Consider the following 21,818-nt stretch of genomic DNA (forward strand, 5'->3'; position numbering starts at 1 on the left):
CCATCACAGCTGAAGGTCACACCGTAGTTGCCTGTTGAGGTAGACACTCAAGGTTGGGATCAACTGGCATAACCTTCACAGATAAGGGTGTATCAGGCCTCTTGGTCCAGAACAATGTCTGATTTACATTAGGGATGGGAGTTAAACATGTTTTTTTTTTTTTGTAAACTGATGCAAATGTTAAGTATCTCCCACCAACAGATATATCAAATATACTGACATTTTATCATGACGTTCTCAAAAGTAATTCTTTACACAAACGCAGTAAAGTGAGTCAACACCAATAGTAAGTTTGCATTTATTTGCTTAAGAAAGAGACCTGTCTCAGGTACTTGTGTTGAGGGTAAATGTTCTCCTACAAGGAGGAATATCATGACAAGAAAGCCGTCTTGGCCTGATATACACAATTTTATTTGTGGTAAATGCTACGTGACGAGAGAAAAGGAACTGCTACATCATGTTACAAAAATTTTAAGCAATGAGACGAGTAGTGAAAGAAAACTGTACATTTGCATCACAAAAATTGCTGGTACACAATATATTTAATAGCACATACACAAGTTAATCCATGAATGGATACATCAGCATATTACCTTTAAAATTATTCACAAAAAGAAAAAATATATACTGTACATCTGTACATAGGCCCCTTTTGTGATAGGTATTATGTGGTTGTGCAACATTGTACCATCCCACCGTATTGGATATGTTTCTGACCATAGCAATTACATAGAACTGGAGATTCAAACACATTGTTTTGATGTTGTCATACTTCTAACACGAAGCTTCGACGGGGGGCGCAGACCTGCTATACGTTCATGACAGGAGTTAGTTGCAGCAGTGAGCTCTGTGGTCGAATGGTGCTGCTCTTTGAATGCAGTTTCTCCAGGTTTTGTAAAAAGCCTCTTCTCTTGAGACCCTCCAGAATGACAGTATTGCTGGAAGCCAGACTGACACGGGTCCTGAAGGGGGCAAAAGGTTGATATTTTCTGTAAATACGACATTTGAACAAGGTGATGCTGCATCTGTTCACCTACAAACTGTGGTTCAAGTTCAGTGTCAAAATATAAGTCTTTCTTCCTCTGATAATAACATTAGAACGTAAGTGCTGCACAGCAATTACACATAATTATCAAAATGACTCCCTTCTGTCCAAATACTGCATGCTATAATTGGTCACAAAGTGTTTGTTCAGCTTTATTGCAATTTCGCTTTAAAGGAAAAAAAAAATAAATTGGGAGTGAGCCACAGACATGTAACCTAGAGGTTAACTAACCTCAATACGGTGGTTTTTTTTTTTTTTGCCTGTCTCTAAAGCTTTTCCAGAATGGGAACGAGTCGGGTGTAGGGTCACAGCACAGGAGAGATAAGAAATGAGCCTAAGGTGTGAAAACTAGTACAAAAAGTTGGCCCTAAAGAATGTGCATCTGGGGTGAGGTGCATTTCTTTTTTTCTCTACATAAAACTTTTTCATCACTGTGTTAACTGTATAACTTTAAGTAAATCCAATGGCTTTGACAACATAATCCTGAACTATGATGAAATATCATAGTATTTTATCACTGCTAATATGAACAACTTTAAAGAGAGGCACTCACCGAGGAGAATCTATTCCACTGTCTCCTGTGATGCTCTGGTTCTCTCCAATTTCCACTCCTTCCCCAATCTCTGCCCCTCTGGCTCCACTGGGCATGCCCAGAACAGCTCTGTGAGTCTGAGCGACACCTGTCTCATCAAACTCCTCCTCCTGCACTTCTTCCACCTCAGCTACCCAGTGAGCAGATTCTCCGTCTCCCTCATCAGCCGATTTACGGATGGTCTCTGTGTCTGATTCTATCTCACTAGTCTGGCAGTAGTCAAAGATGCTGCTGTCTGCAACTTCAGATGGTTCGGGACAATCCAAATCAAGGTTGACCTCGTTGTGTTTTTCCCCCTGTTTCAACGTGCCTTGCCTTGGGCTGGATTCACTCTGAGCCCCTGCCGATCTAGTACTGTGATGGTGATGATGGAGTCTCCAACTGGTCTCTCCAGGTCTGGTGGGGCTGAGGGAAGGGCCCTTATGGGTTGTTTGCGGAATAAGATCTTTCAAAGTGCTGTCCTTTGAATCTTGTGGCTGGTGAAAGTTGGGATTATAGTAGTGACTGTGGGCTCCCTGATACTGCAAATCAGATTCATGGTTGTGGTAAACCAACCGGTGGCCATGGTAGTCTGCTACACCTGTTTGGTACACATTTGCAGCATCAATAATCTCCTCCTCGTTCAGACACAAGGAGCTGCAACCATCCTCATCCTCCTGCTCATCTGCTCTCTGATAGAGCCTGTAGTCGTCCTCTAGTAAGCCATCAGTGTTTGTTATTGAGGGAGTACTGTCGACTATCAGCTCTGGCCTTTCTCCCTGGCTAATGGCTGTTTGCACTCTATTATTGATAGTGATGGGTCTAATCTCCTGTTGTTCCTGGTTGGCTGTAGTATCACAGGCCTGCTGGGGTGAAAAGAGCTCATCAGGCCTCTGCATATCATTCCTTGGTGGGTTGGAGAGTCTGAGGGAGTGTTTCCGTTGTAAAGAGGGCTTGGGCCAGGGCACAATTGGGTCATATGGGTGGTTGATGACTGGCTCATAGGGAAGCACAGGGAGAATGGCATTAGTATTGGAGTACTGTTGGATGCTAGAGAGGCTATTATCTATGGTTTGGCTGTGGTCTGGCACACTGTTGTACTCTACTTCCTGAAAAGGTGCATTTTTGCCTTCTCTCTCCCAGCTCTCCTTGCTGTTTCCCTCCCGCTGATGACGAACCTTATCATCTATCCGGAGTGTGCTGCTCTGTGGGTAGGCTGAGCTGTAATCCAGGGGCAGCTCTCTGTTGAACTTTATGTCTGGTTGGAGCACATGATCAGCAGTATAGTCCCTCTCATGGACACAGTCGTACCTTTCCTCAGATGTAGGGGATTTCCCTGTATGCTCTCCATCTGTTGTAATCACTTTGGCCCGATGCGGGTCCCATGATTTCGAGCGGTGACTTGTTCGTTCCTTCCTGCCTGGCCTTGAAGCCTTGCCCTCTTTCACCTCTCGTCTTCTATGCTCTCTGTTGATGGTTGCAGGAATTACAGCATCAGCTGAGTCTTTGATTGGATGAGTCTGGAAAGGGTTTTCAATTCGTTTCTTATAAAGAGATTTTCCCTCAACAGCTCCACCTTCTTCCACTTGATCTGGTTCATCAACAGGGATTTCCACTCTGAGCCGAGTAGGGATCAAATCGTCCCCCTCTGGATAATCGTCCTCACATATGGGAGCCTTACTCTTAGCCCTCTCCTTCTCCCTTTCCCTTTGCTTCTCTCTGGATGACTGGGCCCTCCTCTTGCTGCGAGAGGCCTTCAGAGCAGATCTTTTCCCTGCCCCTGCCTTAGATGAGTGATGATGCCTGGGTTTTGACATTGCTAGGATCTCAGTAGACATTCCCTTGTCTACTCCCTTATCATCTTTATCCAGACCCCTGTCCAACACTCTGTCTATGCCCCTCTCCCTCCTCTCCTCCAGCTTCTTCATTAGGACTGTGTGGCGTGTCAAGTTGTCCACAGTCAGTTCAGGGTTGATGCGTTTGATGATGGCATGCTCCAGGTCACGGGGTAAGTTGTTCAGGTCATCCTCATCTCTTACTGGCCATTCCTCTGGAGGAAACTGGCCCGAAAATGATGCATACTCTTTCTTTGGTTTTTCTTTTTTCCCTCCATTCCTTCGGAACAAACTGAGACCAAACTTCCTCCCTGGTTTGTTGTCTTTTTCTTTGCGGCTGGTGGCATTAGTAGTCGCTGTAGTTTTGCTGATCTCACTTGCCTGACAGTCTGCTGCTGTGGAGGTGGACTGATGCTGCACTGTGGGTTTGTGATCTAACGGTCGGGGCCACTTTAAGCTTTTGCCTGTGCATTCACTTATGGAAACTGAGACAGAATGCTGGTCTGGGACAGTGGAGGGAGAGACGGTTGCTGTTACATTAGAGGAGGCCATATTAGTGGATTTTTGGACAGGGCTGAAGCAGCTGCAAGACTTGCAGTGTGCCACTGGAAGTGAATGAGTGCTCTCAACACAGGCATCGTTGCTCAGTAGGTAAGTAATGGGAGGAGGAGAGGGAGGGTCATCTGCTGACCCAGAGGTCCACCAGTTCTTCTCTCGGACGATGTTGTTGGTGATGAAATAGGTCTGAGGGGTGACAACAAAGTAGCCCTCGCCTGTATGGTAAATCTTGCGCTCCTTAATGAGAGTGCCTAGAGCGTTGTAGAGGATGTCCTGAGTGGGGATGGTTATTCCTGAGACGCAGAAAGAGAAAGGTGTGTAATAATACCAATACCCTAAAGCAAAAGTTCACTTTCAATTATGTCTGTCTGTTACATGTGACGGTAAAGCCAGTAGCTGTTTAACTTAGCACAAAGATTGAACATTGGGAAAAAGCTAGACTGGCGCTGTCCGATGATAACAAAATCCAACAAGTACCTCTAAGATCAATAATTAACAGAGTATATCTTGCTTGTTTAATTCACATAAAAACTGTTACTCTGTCTATCCAAGAAATTGTCTGGTACATAACTCCTTGCACTGTCTAACCCTGTTCCCAGTCTACTTGCTAAACAAAGATCAGATTAAGGAGTTTTATCGAACTTCTAGTCTAACACCCTGCCAGAAAGCACACAAGCACATTTACCAAAGTGTTGAACTATTCCTTTTACAAGCAAGAAAAGGCAATATTTTATGGATTACCTGGGTGGGCTTTGCTCATGTGATTGACAAGTGCTTCCTGGCTGACAGTGATTTGGGAAGAGTTCATATCTGAGATGACAGAGCACAACACTTCAGCCAAGGGAATGAACTGAGACTGGGGGACAGGGGACATCTGCACCGGGGACAGGTCACCTGAAACAGACACACACACACACACGCCAACAGATTATTGAATGAAACAGGTGGGCCTGCTGCAGTACACACAAACACACCTGGGTTAAAGAGGTCTCTCTCTGACTTGTGCTGCCAGTGAAAACAACTCGAAGTACTGAAGTTGACATTCCTCTTCTAACCACCTTCTAAATCATGACCGAGGTGGTCTATTTATGTGAGCTATATGAGCCATGCCTGACTGCTTTTGAAATTCCATCAGCACTGGGATAGACCACAGAATTCCATTACTCCCACAGAAATGACCACAGGTCTGCCTGCTGGGCAGATCAGATATCCTGCCCCCCATATCATACAGCCCTACACGTCAAGGAGGTGCCCTTAGACAAACATGTTTCCAAAAGTAAGAGAAAAGTAAGAAAAAAGACAGAGATAGTCTTGGAAACATTTGTCTTTGTAAAAGTATGAAACTCATTCAGTATATGTATTCCCCACATCAAAATGCCACCAATCTGCATGTCTCCACGGGCTCACAATGTGCGTCTGACATAAAAACAAACTGTGGGAGCCCATTAAACAGAAGCCACAAGGCTTTCAAATCATAAACTAAGCTGCTTTTAAAGCTATCCTGACATTTTAGAAATGTTCCATTTCAGTATCAGAGACAATCATGCAGTTTCATAGAGAGAAGAGAAAGTAGAACAGTAGTTAAGTTCCTTCAGGCAAAGACTTTAGTGAAGAGGGTGGGATGTGTTCGATAGTGGTGCCATAAAGACCCATTCAAACCCTGTTAATAGAACAGAATATGGAAACTGAATGTGGACTTAAACACAGTTGTTTCTCAATAATTTGTTATCTCTAAGTTGGTGGTCAGTGTCTTCTCTTGCTGAGAAAGAAGAGTCAGCTGATAGCACCATTTGATGTACAGACATGTAGATATTTTTGGATCATAGTGCATTGGGGAAGATTACAGAAGGCATGTACAAAGCGACAACTAACTAATTAGTTACAAAACTTCCTCTCTAGCTCAACCTGAATTCCTGAAGAGGCAAAAGGGCAATAGTGTCAGTTCCAGGCATTACATGAACAATATTTTGGATACCAGCAGGGATGGCCTGCCAAACTGTAAACTGTGTTTAGGCATAGTATTAGAAATGTAGATATAACCCATAATGTGGTTAGTTTTAGCTATATAGAAGAATTCAAATATTTATGTTCAAGTTAATGTTTAGGGTTAGGCTTGGTTTGATGTGGTTATGGTTAGGATAATAATGTGGAGCGAGGATTAGAATGCATTATGAAACCATGAGCGATAATATAAAAGGGACTGTAAAAAATGTTTGCTTAGCTCCTGCAACTTTTATGAAACTGTTTTTCATAACGCTGACATCATTGTCTGCATACTCTCCACAAAAATCTAGTCATACACGAAGCACAAAGAACGATGTTTACTGATGAGAAGTGAGCTCAGTGAAAGCACCAAAAACTAGATCCCACTGCTGATGAATGATTAGCATCTGGGCTGGGGTAACACAAAGTCCGCTCATATGAACAGCAAACACAAGGGCATGGGCCTAACCTTACCCACAGGACTGGAAAATTGGTTTTAGTTAATCAGCAACACTGCTTTAATGTTAGGTGTACAATGGGTGAAAGAAGAGATAAGTACAAAAAAATGGTGATAAGACAAAAAAGTGATCAGTAATCACAGTCTGACTGCTGTATTTTATTTACTAACAGTTTTCAATGCAGTTTGAGTCCAAACTTGTGTGTAAAAGATGCCACACACATATAATTAATTCCAGCCTTAACTTGTTTGTGTTATTGACAGACACATTTTCCCCATGTGATTCCAGTTGTGTTGACAACACATGTGTGTTCACTGTGTGAATTCAGTCATGAGCTTAAACATGTGGCGTGTGTGACTGTGTGAGTGATTCTCCCATCAACCCTAGGGCATTCAGTGAAAACACTGCCAAGCTCACACTTGATGTAAACTAAACATTTATAACGCTCACACTTGAACCACTTATGTCCAAGGCAGGGAAAATAAACAACTAATCATGGTATAGCATGTAAGAATGCGCACGTACCACACATGAACATACTGATAGATCCAGGCAAGTCTACTTATAACATTGGTTTGACAAGAAATCTTTATGTGTCCAAATAGATTCTGAACTACCAATGAAGCACCACAGACAATGTTGCTAGATTTGACTGACAAAACTTAGCCCAACTGCCCTCGAACCAAGCCCATTTACCTTTAGCTTAACGTCTTCATTTATGAGAAGAGATCTAAACTTTAACAAGTCTCTTATCTCAGAGCTAAAACGGAGAGAAAAATTGGTTGAGCCCATTTGTAATGAAATAAACTAAACTTTGGATTTGGTACAACATTGTGTATATGGTACAAAATGTAAAATGACCACAACCTACTAAATATAATTTTTCCTAAATAAAAAGTAGTCCAACTGGGCATAAAACGGGCCACTCTGGCACAGTAACCACAGAGAAGTTTTATACTCACTGAAATGTATTAATCAAACTGGTTCCCAGTTTGTGTTTTAGTTAAATTGAAAATGCTCTATTCTCAGTACGGAATATGTCAAGCAAAGTCAGTCAAAAAAACAATTACCAGCACAGAGAGACTTATGAGCCTTAGGTGAGCTCCACTTAAAGCCCATAAGTCTCCCAGACTAGGCTCTTTCTTTGTAAAAATTATCCTACGACACACAGAGGGATCGTAAAAAAACATCTGTCTTCCCCCAGCTCCGACAGAAGACGTTAATCTGACTAAACCTCATAGCGGATATCTCAATAGCAGTCTCCCTGGGCAGTGAATTAGTGCTGCTGACTTAGCTCCTCATTGTTGTTAACGTCCTATAGGGATGACAGGCTGTCCGCATAGCAACCACTTACAACCACTGTCAACAGTGAAAAGGTCAGCAAGGATATGGTATGGTCAGAGGAGGGGAAGGCAAATAATATATCTTGATCATGGGGAATTAATAAACTATTGTAAACCTTCTCACATCTCTTTGCACGGAGGTAGTTTTGGTAGATTGAGCACTCTGGCCACGTCCTGGTTCGAAGCAGGATATCCTGTCGAACACCTGCTAATATGATCTCAAAACAAAAATAGGTTCAAGTGAGAGCATGTTTCCCACATGCCAGTCAATTAATTACAGTTGGATAGTAGCACTGGCTAAAAGTGAGACAGACAAGTGAGACTGACAATGAAGTTGTGAGAAAGAAGACAAGACTACACCTATAGAAGCTTATTTGTGGGAAAATGTTGGCGTAATAGATGGACGAGCCAGGCAGAGGATTAGTGTTTATTGAGTCTAACATTAGCAGGCGTGACCGTCGGGGAGGTTCACTGTTGTAACCATCTTCACTCCAGGGGGAACGGACCTCTGTGTTCCTGTAATCTAAGATCGGGCGGACCAACTTTACGCCCTTTGTCATACACAGCATGAATACCCGGCTGGGTGCTATGGCAACCAAACCCTGTGCCACAAGGAAGAGGGAGGGAAAAAGCAGCTTGAGAATAAAACAGGAGACAAGATTTGTGTCCAGGCAGGTTAGGAGGAGCAACTGTCAAATATGACTCTTTAAAGGGGAACCCACCAATTCATGTATGTTTATAAGTCTGTTCACCTGTTGTGGGTAGATCTGCTCAGCCTGTCAGAACAGTTTTCATCAGGTCTCAGAAAGTGACCCTGATGATGTCCTATTTGTTGGAACAAACTGGTTGTTTTTGAGCATAACCTAACTGTTATGAAAGACACTATTGAGTTGCATTATGGAAAAAGTAGGATCTAGTGTTTTTGGAGCTTAACCCATACCGAGGACTAAAAGTCAGGATATCTCAGTTGCAAATACTGTTTCTTGCATGTCTCTGAATATTATATATTATTATGTAAAGCAATGACTTGTGATCCATCACCACAGACATAACTAAGCAGAGACCCAAACCGTTCCATATAATTAATCATTTTTCATTCCCAGGTTGTTTCGTTTGATTTAGGGAAGGAGTACAAGTTGGAATGAGAGAAATTCCTCTGTGAGAGTGTCTCAGAGAGATATGCTCCTGTAATGTATAATTTATGTCTATTTGGATTAAAAGAGATCATTGCAACTTTATATAACACACAAGCCTGAAGTCTTACTTGAATGGTATTCACCCACAAGTTTAAAATAAAGTGACACAGCCCACACAATGCTTCTGCTCCACACACAGCTAAAAACATGGATTTCTTCCCATGTCATAAACTTTCCATGTCAGAATAAACTGCTGCCTGAGGAATAAAAAATGAAAAATGCCTGAGGCTGACTGCTCAGATTGTGGAGATGATTGACAGAGACCTTCTCTCCTCTATCCCCACTGAGACCATTTTGCCTGCCGACACTGATCAATGCCACATGTATTCACATGGCTGTGCTGTTAGCTGGCCTCAGATCCGCATGAGTCTTATTTCTTACGTGATTGCATTACCTCCAGTCTCTTGAAAGAAAATACTAACACAGTACACTATACAGTACATACTTCTATCTCTAAATCATCTTTACTGAACATGAGTGTAGCCATGTGATGGTCAAAATTATACAAATTAAGGGACATTTGAAGTCCTGCAGCAGGACAAACCCCAGCATCATTTTGTAACCTCTTAATCAGTGGTTAGATAGAAGGGGCATGTTACCCTAACATCTGGCATTTTAAGCCTGAAAGTACCCGTTATGGTAACAGCATGCAATACAGAAATACATAACAAAGATGTAGCCTTCGAAAACCTGAAAATTATTTTCCTTTTTTTAACTTTTTAGATGACATATATGATACTTTACTTGACATTTTACGGACTGTGCAGCAGTGGAATAATCCTCTGTTCCACCATCATTACCAGCCCTTGATAACAGAAAACATGTAACATGCATTGTACAGTGCAAAGAAAAAACTGGTTTCAATTTGCACTGCAAAGCAGTCCAGTGAGGTTCCTGTAAATTTGTACACATTGCATTTTCATGTGAAACGTGGAATAATGTTGTGCTCTTATTAGCCACGCTATCTGCATGGCCCTAGGGGTGTCGATGACACCACCACTTTGAAGCATAAGGTTTGGCGCCACAATCCCCCACTCCTTGGCCTCTCTGGAAACACAAACTCACAAACACACACCACCTTATCTCATCCTTCTATCGTCTAATCTTTTAGGCTCCAGTAAGCAAACAGGCTAATCTTCTCTCCCCCTCATTAAGGACACACTGCGTAGTATTCAACGTGAACTTGAGGCCTGCCCAAACTGCAAAATCCCTCCTCGTCTCCCATGGACTGAGACCTTGTGAAGGACATGCTTCAGTGAATCTGCAGGCTGTACGTGAAGGATCTGAGTTAAGTCTCGGGTGAGACAATGTCAAACATTCATACAGTCAGATTCAGTGTAAGGGGAAGAGATGCCAACTGCAATTTATGCCGTGACTCCTTCCCAGTCTCACAACCCTTTGTTTTGGGTTTCTTAGGTCCGGCAGGCCTCCATGACCCTGCCCTCCTCTTCTCGTGTGTGTGTGTGTGTGTGTGTGTGTGCACATCACACTTTTTAAAAGTGCTTTACGAGTTGGTGTCTCTTCACTCCCATAGAACACAGATGTGGGCATTGCAGTTAAATGGCCCAATCAACTGAGTGAAAAGACCCCTTCAGAGAGCAGTCACAGCCTGAATGTCCCAACAACCAAACCTCACCCAGTCTAACAACTCTGCCCTTTCCTGTCCACTCACTCTGAAAGAAATATGGCCACCAACATTATATGAAAATGTTTGCTTCAACCATCTATTTTTGAATGTACTATATAAATACTGTGCATTATTTTCCTCTATGTAGCTGGCAAACACAGCTGCCACCATCCCACTTAAAAATACATCAATAAGCAATAAAATGGGAAGACTAAGCCACTGATCATTTTACAGCTTTATTGATTGATTCACAGCAATAAAACCATTATTTGTGCCCAAACTTGAAAGAATCGGGTAAATATTTAATCTGACCCACTGGTGGTTGAGTAGAGTGCTTGTGTTTAAATATTAAATGAAGAGTAAAATCTGGACTGTGCCCTCTTTGTAATCACTGTTTGAGAAAATGTGTTTTGTTGGCAAGTTAACATGGCAATGCTAACTCAGATTAACTAGATGAAATCTGGAGAACCATCTGCATTATTTAATCTGATTTAGGCCTATATTGTGAGGATATGAACACTGACTTCTGAATGCTACATCTAAAAGTAAGAACAGATAAGAGAAAAAGTCAAAACACCATAACTGAAGACGACTCATGAGCTAAAACTTAAAGCAATGAAGAGAAACACAGGCAGGCTTTGTGTTGACCCAGATCACTATAGAAACCTTCACCATGGCAGCGACCTGCCACATGTAATACAAAGCCAAAGACAGAGAAGAAAGAACAGCAGACGTGTAGTATGGATATCTAAAATCCAGCTATGGCCTTGAGACTCACTTTGCCAAGCCAACTCTTTGACATTTAACATATGTTGGCAAGAGAGCATAAACAGGCTGTGACTAAGCTTCTCAAACTGACTTTTATAGAGCTTAAAGCATCTTCACTCACATAGCTGGTTACCACAGATCTTGGCTGCAGATCCCTGCAACTGTAATGCCATTAAATAATGCTTTTACCATCTGATTCACAGTAACAACTATGTGAATAGCAATCCAGCTCATGCCATAACAAATAAATGACCTGCTGCTGAACTAGTGCACAAAAACCCCGTTATCATGTTCTTGTGAAATAGGAATCCCACCTGACCAGGTGCTTAACAGAAGACCAGTAATAAGGTGAAGGTACACAAACTGTATTTTATAGCACAGCCCAAAGTGCAATGTGTAACACGATATCATGCCCTGGGATGGGATATAAGCACAGATTTCCCTGTACTTTATTTCGCCATCTTTTCACTTCATACCTCTTCAGACTTGATGGGCCACACCCCAACATATCTGGCTCTCGTCTGCTTTCATGAACATGAACATTAACCCACAGTCTGCCGCTGCCTTTTCTGCCAGACGCCTGGTAAGTCCAACCCACTTAAATGTGGATCACAGTACCTTTCCTTTGTTCTATAACAGCCACGTTCATGATTTTAACATTTCCGTCAGAATCACTGCAATGTACAGACACTACTTCCAAGTCCTAAAGTGACTTGCAGACAGATTTAAAAAAAATAGAATGGTCAAAATTATTTCCACAGACTGAGATATCCCGAATTTTAGTATATGTATAATCACCCTGCATACAACACCAGGGTTATTTTTTTAGACTTTGAAAAGCCCATTCAGTCCCAAAGAAAATATTTAATTTGCAAATGTAATTGATTTACCCCAAATTAAACAGAAACATTTTCCTGTCAAATTCGGATACTATAAATGTAGTTTTAATACAAGTTTGGCTCAAAAGCTTGATATTCATATTAGTCGGGATCTGTAGGTGCTGCTGATATTCGACCACACTTTTTGTTCCATTTTTTAAAAAAACTGAATTTTTAGTTTTCAATTACTGCACACCATCTTACCAAAATAAGCACCAATCCTGATTTGCTACTGCTGATAATGGAGCTAAGTACACCAACACTAAACGTTCCACATTCAAAGACCATACTTAGACTTGTGATAATTACCCTAAAGTCTGCATTATATCAAATTCATGAGAGTCCAAAGTGGGCCTGTTCTTGAAGAAAATCAGCAAAAAGTTCACTGTATAAGCATAAGCAAGACTGGATGCATGAAAAGATGGATAAACTGACATTAAATCACTCTGTAATTACTTTGAAGACTTTGTGCTGACCCTCCTGATTGGCTCGTGTTCAAAGTAACTGCACTTTCTCAATGAGGAATGCAAATCAAAAATGCAACTTATAGCTCTGCACAACTTGAATAAATTCTGTAATGTATTGAATTCTACACTGAAGCAAAACTGCATTTCATTGCCTAATCTTTACATCTTTTAAATACACAAAAACACAGTGCTGCTCTGTTTGTTGATCCCTCTCTAGCAATTGTTTCAGTCCATGATTCCCTGATGTCGTTCAGACCTTTTGGCACTGAATCAGTTGTCTGGGTCTGGTTTCACAACCAGTTTGCTGATGTGTTATCAGTGTGGAAAAATGTTTGTATTCAATCCTTTTGTGTGTGTGTGTGTAACAAAAAGTGTTCCCCAAGGTTCAATCATAGGTCCTATCTTGTTCCCTGTTTGTACTGTTAGTAGTCAACCTTTTAACACCTACACAGTACATTACTATGCATATTTATGATGCTTTTGCACTGATGACAAAACTAAACTGTGCTTTGATATTTCACTCTCTTATATTAACCACTGAGCTCAGACAGAGGCGGGAACCTCTAGTTTCCCCAGTTTTGTCTTGTTCAAAGATCCAGGTATTTTCACCCCACTTTCCACACCGACACCCCGCACCAAAACATGTTTACACACAGTCGCAGAGGGTTTCCAGCAGATCCACACCCCTTAATCAAGAGTGATGGCAGTCATTGGTTGCAGATGAAACCAATTTCCTTGTATTTAACTGAGCTTGAGGTGCAGCATATTCCTGTGTTTGTTATCCCAGTATTTAGGACTGAGCTCCTGTCGGGTGTCTGCCATATGATCCATCGCTTTTTAATGCTCTACAACTGGTCAGCACAGAGCTCTGCCGTGATCCTTGAAATTATCTTTCACTCTTGTAACACAATAACACAGCACTATGCTATCACAGAGTTGACGTTAGCGTACCATTGCATTTATCAGTGCTAAATGAAGCAAAGAAAACATCCTGTCAGGAAACTGAAGAGTTATAGTAATACCACATTTAATGCAATACAGCCTCACTTCTGTGTTGTCCCATTTGTCCAGGCAGAGAGTGAATGAAGATAAATCCCATGAGGGAAACCAAAGCGGCTGCTGACAGGGTGTGTAAGCTGAGGGATACAGAGGAAACTCCTCAACTGTTATTGTTGGCACAGCTCCACTCCACCGCTACGGGTGAGCCCAATATTGGGGTCGATAAAGAGGCCGACATGTCTGATTCGCACCAGTGGTGAGCTTCCTGCTCAATGGGAAAGGATGTGGCTAACAAATGATGCACTGAGAGGCATGCACGCACATGCACACAGTGTCTCCCACATGTGTAGGCATAGTGGAGGGTCACCTCTGAAAACAGAGGTCAAGGTTTCCTCCTATCTGAACCATATAATAAACCATTTTTTACAAGCGCAGGAAAGAGAGCAAGACATTCTAGATAAATACTGAGACATACCCTTGCCGCTGGCTCAGTCAAATATTATAAGAGTGATGCTTGTATAATAAAACTGCAGCATAATTTTACCATCAGTGCAATTTGAAAAGCGATTTTAAAGTTCAACAAAGCTGCACATAAATCACACAGGGTGCTTTGTCTTTTCATAAGTCACTTATAATTACAATTTATCTCCCGTCAACTGTTATTTTGGATAAATGAAATTAGGTGTTCTTTGGTCTAGCAAATCAACTTTAAAGTCAGTCATAAGAACCTCCACACTAATCGGTACAAGCAGATTTGGTATATGGTTTCCTCAAAAAACATTCCACCTCGATTTGTGAGAACACAACAGAACCAACCACTGTCATAATACAGACTCTTCATCATTTTGAGCCTGAAAAACAGCAGCATATATTTTGTGTAACAGCTTAATGTTATACTATTAGTGTCAGGGGAACTTGAGACGGATTATTTTTTAACAAGTATTGTCTGAGAGCGGCTGAGATGGTGAATGGAGCAGATTTGACACAGATGTGCTTTCACGAGTCACCTATTTCCCTTCATCTATCTGTCTTTAACCAGAAAGAAATTACAAACATTGTGATGTGTTGCACAACAGCGTCAGGGTCTGTCCCACCATGTGTGCTCTCCCTTTTACACAGACGTCATACCGGCCCTGTGACAAGATCTGCTGCTGGCTTATTGCCAAAATAACAATGTCCCTCATTCCATGACGGTACCTTTTATCCATAACAGCAGGGTGGAATAAAGGCCAACATTACCACCTTGAACAGGCAGTGTAAAAGGAGCTAATGTCTCAGTAAAAACAAACATTTTGTATTTGTGCCAGAGGGGAACTTCTGCAGTTGCCAGTGGGTACGTGGACCGCTCAACTAACTCAGCTGGAAAATAGAAGTTGAAATAGTTAGCTTAAAGTAAACTTTAAAAAAGTAAAAGTAATGAATAAACAGTTGAAATAGCTAGTTAACTAAAAGTTATGAATGCATTGAAATTAAGTAATGGATAAAACATTCAGCATCCATCACACCATATGGCTGCAAACTTGAACTAATCCATTCATAAGCACACTCCACTGATCCACTGATGTAAACACCAACCGAAGCTGAACTGGCCCATGAGTGAAGAACACCTGGATACTTTGTTGATGTATGTTGCTCTTTTTCCCTCCTAAAAAACCCTCTGAAGCCAACTGACCCCAAGGTGGCTTGTTAGCAGGCTGGTTTTAACCTTTGACCTTTGCTGCTTAGTTAGGACAGGGTGGGCCATTTTAACTTAGTGAAGCCCGGCAAGGGGGTGTCATGGTTAATAAGCTAACATCTGGAAGAGTTATGACCATTAGTGGAGCGCTTGGAGACTTTGACAAAATACCCTCATGAAAGGAGACACCCCTTGTGTGAAAATACAACACTTTCAAGTGAAAAGTAAAGAGCAGAAATGTGGCTTGCTGAGCCTGGTAGCTCAGGAAATGATCTCAAGAGTAAATGAAGCATTTCAGGAATGCTTCACCGCCTCATGGTATGGCGAGTTAAATGAAACATACCATTTAAAAAGGAAACTTGGCATAAAAAGAGCAGCATAGCCATAACCTGGCTCTCCAAACATACACAGAGGGAGACCTACAGTATGTCCTACAGTGACCAAAGCAGCGTTTTCCATGGCGAAAGTGAGAGGCCCCGTCCTGAGGACTCATTCACATCCATGTTCAAAGAGGACGAGTGCAGTTTACAGAGGGTGATTGTAGGGAGGATACAGGACACCTCATTACACCGCTGGGTGACTCCGTATAAATGTTTCAGCTCGTGGATCCATGCTCATCCTGCTGCAGAGACAACAGTGACTCTCTAAATAATGCAGAATCAGCTAACAGTCATTATGAAGCCTCTGGTTTCAACAGGAGAGCCTTGGCAGTTCTCAAGGGAGGACTCAACCTGTTGGGGACTGATTGCTAACAAGATGATCAGTGCTATTTCATACACCGTACAAATTCTTTTAAAATCAGATTAAAGGAATAGTTTGACATTTTGAGAAATATACTTATTCATTTTCTCATAGAGTTACATGAGAAGATTGTCTGTCCATTAAATAAGGAGCAAGAGTTGTAAGCAGATTGTAAGCAGTGGAAAACAGGTAGACTCATTCTTACAAAAGTTAAAAAAAAAAAAAAAACATGCCTGCCAACACCTACAGATTTGACTAATGTGTTTGTTTAACCTGGACAGTCTTTATACCAAGCCAGTTATTGCATCCCAGCTGCAGCTCCATAGGTAACAAAGAGGCAGGAAGGTGATAGAAATCTACTTAAAAATAATTTAAGTACGTTCATGGGGAGAAAAAAAGGAAAAAGCACCAGCACATTTTCTGTTTCCTGTAAGATACAACATCCTGATTATTAAAAATGATTTAAACTCAAACTGGGTTACTGTAACCCACACCTAAATCTGATTATTCGCAGTATTCAGGATACAGTGTATATGTAAACACAATGAATGTCAAGACTCTTGGCAAGAAGGATGTCGTCTCTACTCACGCTCATTATTAACGAAATGACTTTGTGGTGATATTCTGTAAACAACTGCTAAAAGCCAGAAATGGGATGAAGAGATAATTTCAGAAGAATGAGAAATACCCTGCAGACATTCATGAAGTGGGGAGGTCAACCCCTGTACCAGTGGGCCCCATTCCCACAAGGATAAAAACAAAGTCTGTTCATACTAACTCCTCGCCCTGTCTGTTTACCTCGTCCTAACCTCACTACGATCCCCTTCCTCCATCAACCCTCCCAACCTCCTGCACACCTCCTTTTCCACATATTCCCCCCTCTGAAGAGGCCCGGAGGTGGCTGATTGGCCTACAGAGCAATCTGTCTTCACTCAGGCTTTTAGCACTGATAACAAGACAGGACCAATGAGGAATTAGCACAAATTAATAAAAAGCGATTGTGTCTGTTTGTCTGGAGGCTTCGTTTTACCATCCATTTATTGAACCCTGTTAACTAACTTATGCAACATCTGGTTAGTTTTAGCTGAACATCTCCTAAATTAGCCCCTTAACTCTCCCTTAAAAAATCTCCTCACGTCAGTAAAGTCACGTCTCAACCTTGCTCTGACCTAGGAAAGGAAATAGGGCTGTTTGAAATTCACTGTAGACCATTACTCATAACTTTTCTGTTTTCTAGCTGACATATTTATATCAGGACAATGTCAAGGCCTTTAAGTCCATGCCTGATATCAATCTAGCAGTCTGACTTCCACAGTCCCTCACTGGCTATGAAATGTAGGGACATTAATCCTGGGTAACAGTAAAGTGGCTGTGGTCGGCAGCCAGTCGCACCGTGATTCACTGCTGACCAATTCTCTGTGAGAAGGCCGTAAACCAGGCTCTGACAGCCAGCCAGAGTTGATTTCCATACAAATTGCTGCGGTGTGAGGTGAAGGATTTGTTAAGGAGGAGAGGGAGGTGACGTGTCCACACACAGACATGTTTGCTCACAAGTTTCTGGTGTGACGCTCAAAACTGAGAAGTCGGTCGAGGCACTGGACTCCATCCTTTGCATCCGACTGTGAGCCCATGCATGTGTGCGTGCACCTTCGTGCTGACGCTGAGCATGGTAACAAGCTCAGCATCACCTTTGGCCCATATGGTGCTTGTTTGTGTGCTGAGCTGAAGCTTAGAGCCAGGAACTGTCTCACAGCGGGATGGCATGTCAGCCCCCACCTCCCACCCTCCTCACACCCTCCCGGGTCCCCCCCCCCCCCGTGTGTGGTCTCTTCCTCCCCTTCACATTCCTCCCTTTACTTGTCAGTGCTCCGCTCAGTCTGGCAGAGCTGAGTGACTGATACAAAGTCAGCAGGTAGGCAGCGGCAAAGCCCAAATCCAGACACAATAACACTCAAACAAAGACAGACACATTATTGGACGGACAGACCATGAAACAAAGGCAAGGCAGCAGGACCAAATGGCAGCTCAGAGCCAGTGTGTGTTGCTGGGACACTATATCAACAACCAAAAGGAACCTGCTGCAGCTCAGCTACCCTCCTAACATTTGGATACCTCTAACACTCTTGCATCCTGCAGTTTTTGAATTTTATGGGAGTAGAAGGTGGTGCTTTGTGGCAGAAACAGTCAAACAAGCCAATTCCCATTCTTCTAAAGTGAGAAAAAATGTGAATAACCTGGTGTATCTCTTAAGAATACTGTCATTAGTTGTAAAACCCACACAGGGTTGTCATTTTCTCCAGCAGCTGGTGCCGTCATGCATTTACAGCCCATGAGATCATGATATAGGAGGCTGCATAAAGGTTTCCATTCATTGTTTCTGTGGAGCTATATGCTGCACATCCCAATCAGGAGGGCCAGAGGATGGGGAGCAATTAGAAGTCATTACATGGCGTGCAGAGCTTTGTTAACAAGCTTTGTTAAACATGACACTTTGTCGACAACAAAGGGAAGCTGATTGGCAAAGCAATCCACTCAAACCGACCACACAATATTTGCAGGAATAAAGTCATGAGGAATATCACTTCTCAGGCCATCCGAATGGATGGAGCAGCTTTAACTGACAAAAAGCAACACTGCAACTAAATTATGCAAATTTCTGAAATGAGTTTTGCACAGGGAAAATTGCGGCAGCCATTTAGTTAATATGAAAAGATATCACCTTGCTATTCTTTGTTTGGTGAGGGAGATTAATGCCTCCACATTTTTTTTGCAGCATCCATGAAGTGAGAAACTGACTATTTCCCGAGGGACAAAATAATTGGCCAAACCTGCTGTGGAAGAAAGATGCACTGAAAATAAATCACTGTTGATTCCACAAACACTTCAACTTTTAAGTAAAGGTAAGACAACTTTTGCCATCAGATCTAACTCAATGTTGTGCTCAGCAGAATGAAACTCCAGGGGAGGGGGAGGAGGGGTGTTCAACCCTGCCAGCTCCTTGTTGTTCAAAGTTTATGGCTTTCACACACTTCTCTCAGTGTGGTAAACAAATGTTGTGTGGCTCTAGAGTAAAAAGAAAAACACAGATTACGCTCTGGCATGACTGCAGTAGCTGTATGCTGTGGTGTTTTTGTTTCCTGTGCCATCACCTTGTTTGCATTGAGACTTCTTTGTGACAACTTCATGGATTTTAGATGCACGTGGAAAATCCATGATAGTACTTTATATCACAGATGGCAGTGTTGAGGTTACATACCGACAGCTTTAATGATGAATCCCTTTGGTGACCTTAGAGCCCTGCGCATCCACGCTTCTCTCAGCACCTCCAGGTTGTTTGCGTTCCCGTGAATGAAAAGCACCAAATTTTCCATCCATCCTTGAAAGTACACTTCTGCTATGGCCTTGACGAGTCTTTTATTCCAGAAACTGCGCAAGTTTTGCGCTTTGAAGTCCGCGAATATCTCCTGAGCACTTGCAGCATTAGTGTTGAGTTTCCCTCCGCCGGCGCGCAAACTCTCCTCGTCCGGGCCGAAGACCACAGCGAGCGAAGCGGCGGAGAGTTGGACGACCCGCTGCTGGTGAGACATTTCTAACGCCTTGATCGGCCCCGGAAAGGAGCTACCATGCTAGTTGTCAAAAGCACTTGTTAAAAGACAGGTCTCCCCTCGGAAAAGCCAAATACACGCCGGGTTTTGACACGCATTCCTCCACTGTCCGTCTCAAGTGCACACGAAGTGAACCGGAGGCGCAGAGGACGTCCGACTGGTTTCTCTCGGCTCCGAGGGAAACCAGTGACGGCGGCAGGGAGGAGGAGGGCTCATCAGCCTGCTGCCGGGACACACAGGTAGACCTCCCACTGACCGTCCACAGGTGTGCGCGAGTGTTGGTTGTCATGTCAAGTTTTTCATCTGTCTTTTAGAAGAAATAATATGGCATCCCACTCTTAAGGTTGAACTCAAGTAGAATTTTCTCCCCACTTGACCTCCAGCAAAAAAAACAGATCCAACCTCATATCAGCCACTGATTAGGTGGGGTCAAGCCAGTGTCTTGCACCAGGACACTTCAGCAATATCCTAAATGGGCAATTAGAGATCATCAGTCCATGGCTCCAAATGTGCCTGTGCCATACAAGTGTAAAGCTCTCATCTGTTTTTTCTGTTGCTCTTTTTATTTAGATAACCCTTCATCATAAAAAAAACTCAGTCACATTTTATCAAATGAAAGGTGATTTTTCTTAAAAGATAATTGACTAATAAAATTAACTTTTTGGGATAGCAGCAAAGAATACGCCAAACATGTTGCCACACAACACAAATCTTATCCACATGCATGGAAAGGTCTGAATTAAGGCAGCGTGGAGGCCTCATAAAACACTTCCTGTGCAGAAAATTGTTTTGACATGAATCACAGTCAAAAGAGACCAGCAAAGCTCGAAAGCAGCTTTTGGTGATGGATTTAGAATTAATACATATAAAATTTGTTTATTTTCATCACTCATCATAGAAAGTTGGCTGTTCAATTATTTAACGTTTCACATAGATGCCAGAGCCGACTGGTTTGTGTGGCAAACAGGGATCTTGTGAGACTAATATATTCCCTTGTTCAGTATTTACATAACAGACTTGATTAACATAACAAACTTGAATTGTTGCATTTCACAACAATGACTTAAGAGAAAATGCTGATTCAATAAAAGTGCACGAGCCTCTGCCACAGGGACAATATTTGCCACTAAAATGAGAACCATATCATCCTCCGCTCTAAAAAGAGGGACCCTATTAGGCCCTGCTTTTACTGAGGCTGGAACAGGCAGAGTTAGAAGTACAGACAGACAGACACCTCATATATCACAGTCTCAGAAAGCCTGCGGCTTTAGTTTCAGGAGCACTAAGGCCCCTTAGAGGCCAGGGACCAGTCTGCCTCAGTGTGGTATTAGAGCCTGTGCGGGAACAGGATATTGCGCTTCCTCTGTACATGAAAAGAATACATCACCTCAGCCTACACAGGATGAATTATGTGCAGTCTGTCCCAGAGAAGCAGAGTCGAGTGAAGTTGGGGGGCAAAAGAGAAATCTTGCAAAGGTTCTGTGTGGGATTAAAGATTTAAGTCTTTAAATAAGGCACAAGTTGAAGAGATTCTTTGTGGCTTATGCTTTTTAAAGCTTTTGATAATGATTTCTAACATTACTACTGCGGACCAACTTTCACAGTCATTACGAACTCCTGCTGTGCAGTCAAACTTCGTTCAAACCCGCAGAACGTAATTGAAATTCTAGAGCAGATCCCAAAGTTTCCAAAAATACTAAAACGGAGAAATATTTATAAAATGATGCGCAAGACATCTGGAATATTTTCATTTAATGGAATAAAAACACCATAAAAAACAATGAAGTCTTTGGTTTAGACATTTCACTCATTGCAAACATCATGTAGGATCAATTCAATGACAGATCTAAGCAACTGATACAGAATATCCCATATATAGCACAGTCAGACAGTGTGAAAGATTATTTTCTTCTTAAGGGTAACCTGTGGAGTTTTTGGCTTCTGGCAACTCTATAGAGCAGTTTATTCATGAGCAGTTTATGTTGTCCGGTGCATGGTTTCTACAGGGGTCTTCCAGGATCTTTTCTGGTACTTTCATCTCAGGAGTTTCCGGTCTGTGTGGTAAGCTA

The 21,818-nt window shown here is 42.3% G+C and overlaps 1 protein-coding gene across 1 annotated transcript; it reads right to left on the reverse strand.

Moving 5' to 3' along the window:
* Positions 1-393: 393 nt before the first annotated feature.
* On the reverse strand, positions 394-19,908 carry stox1 (storkhead box 1). The gene is made up of 4 exons (XM_071480578.1): positions 19,401-19,908; positions 4,751-4,903; positions 1,599-4,302; positions 394-962 (listed from the first exon to the last, which is right to left on the reverse strand). Exons 1-4 carry the CDS (start codon positions 19,729-19,731, stop codon positions 809-811), a joined length of 3,342 nt encoding a protein of 1,113 aa, XP_071336679.1. The 5' UTR covers positions 19,732-19,908; the 3' UTR covers positions 394-808.
* Between the last annotated feature and the right edge of the window lie 1,910 nt (positions 19,909-21,818).

This window comes from Trachinotus anak, unplaced genomic scaffold, assembly GCF_046630095.1.
Source record: "Trachinotus anak isolate AG129_WGS33_773 ecotype Australia unplaced genomic scaffold, CSIRO_AGI_Tana_v1 ptg000007l, whole genome shotgun sequence".
NCBI lineage: Eukaryota > Metazoa > Chordata > Actinopteri > Carangiformes > Carangidae > Trachinotus > Trachinotus anak.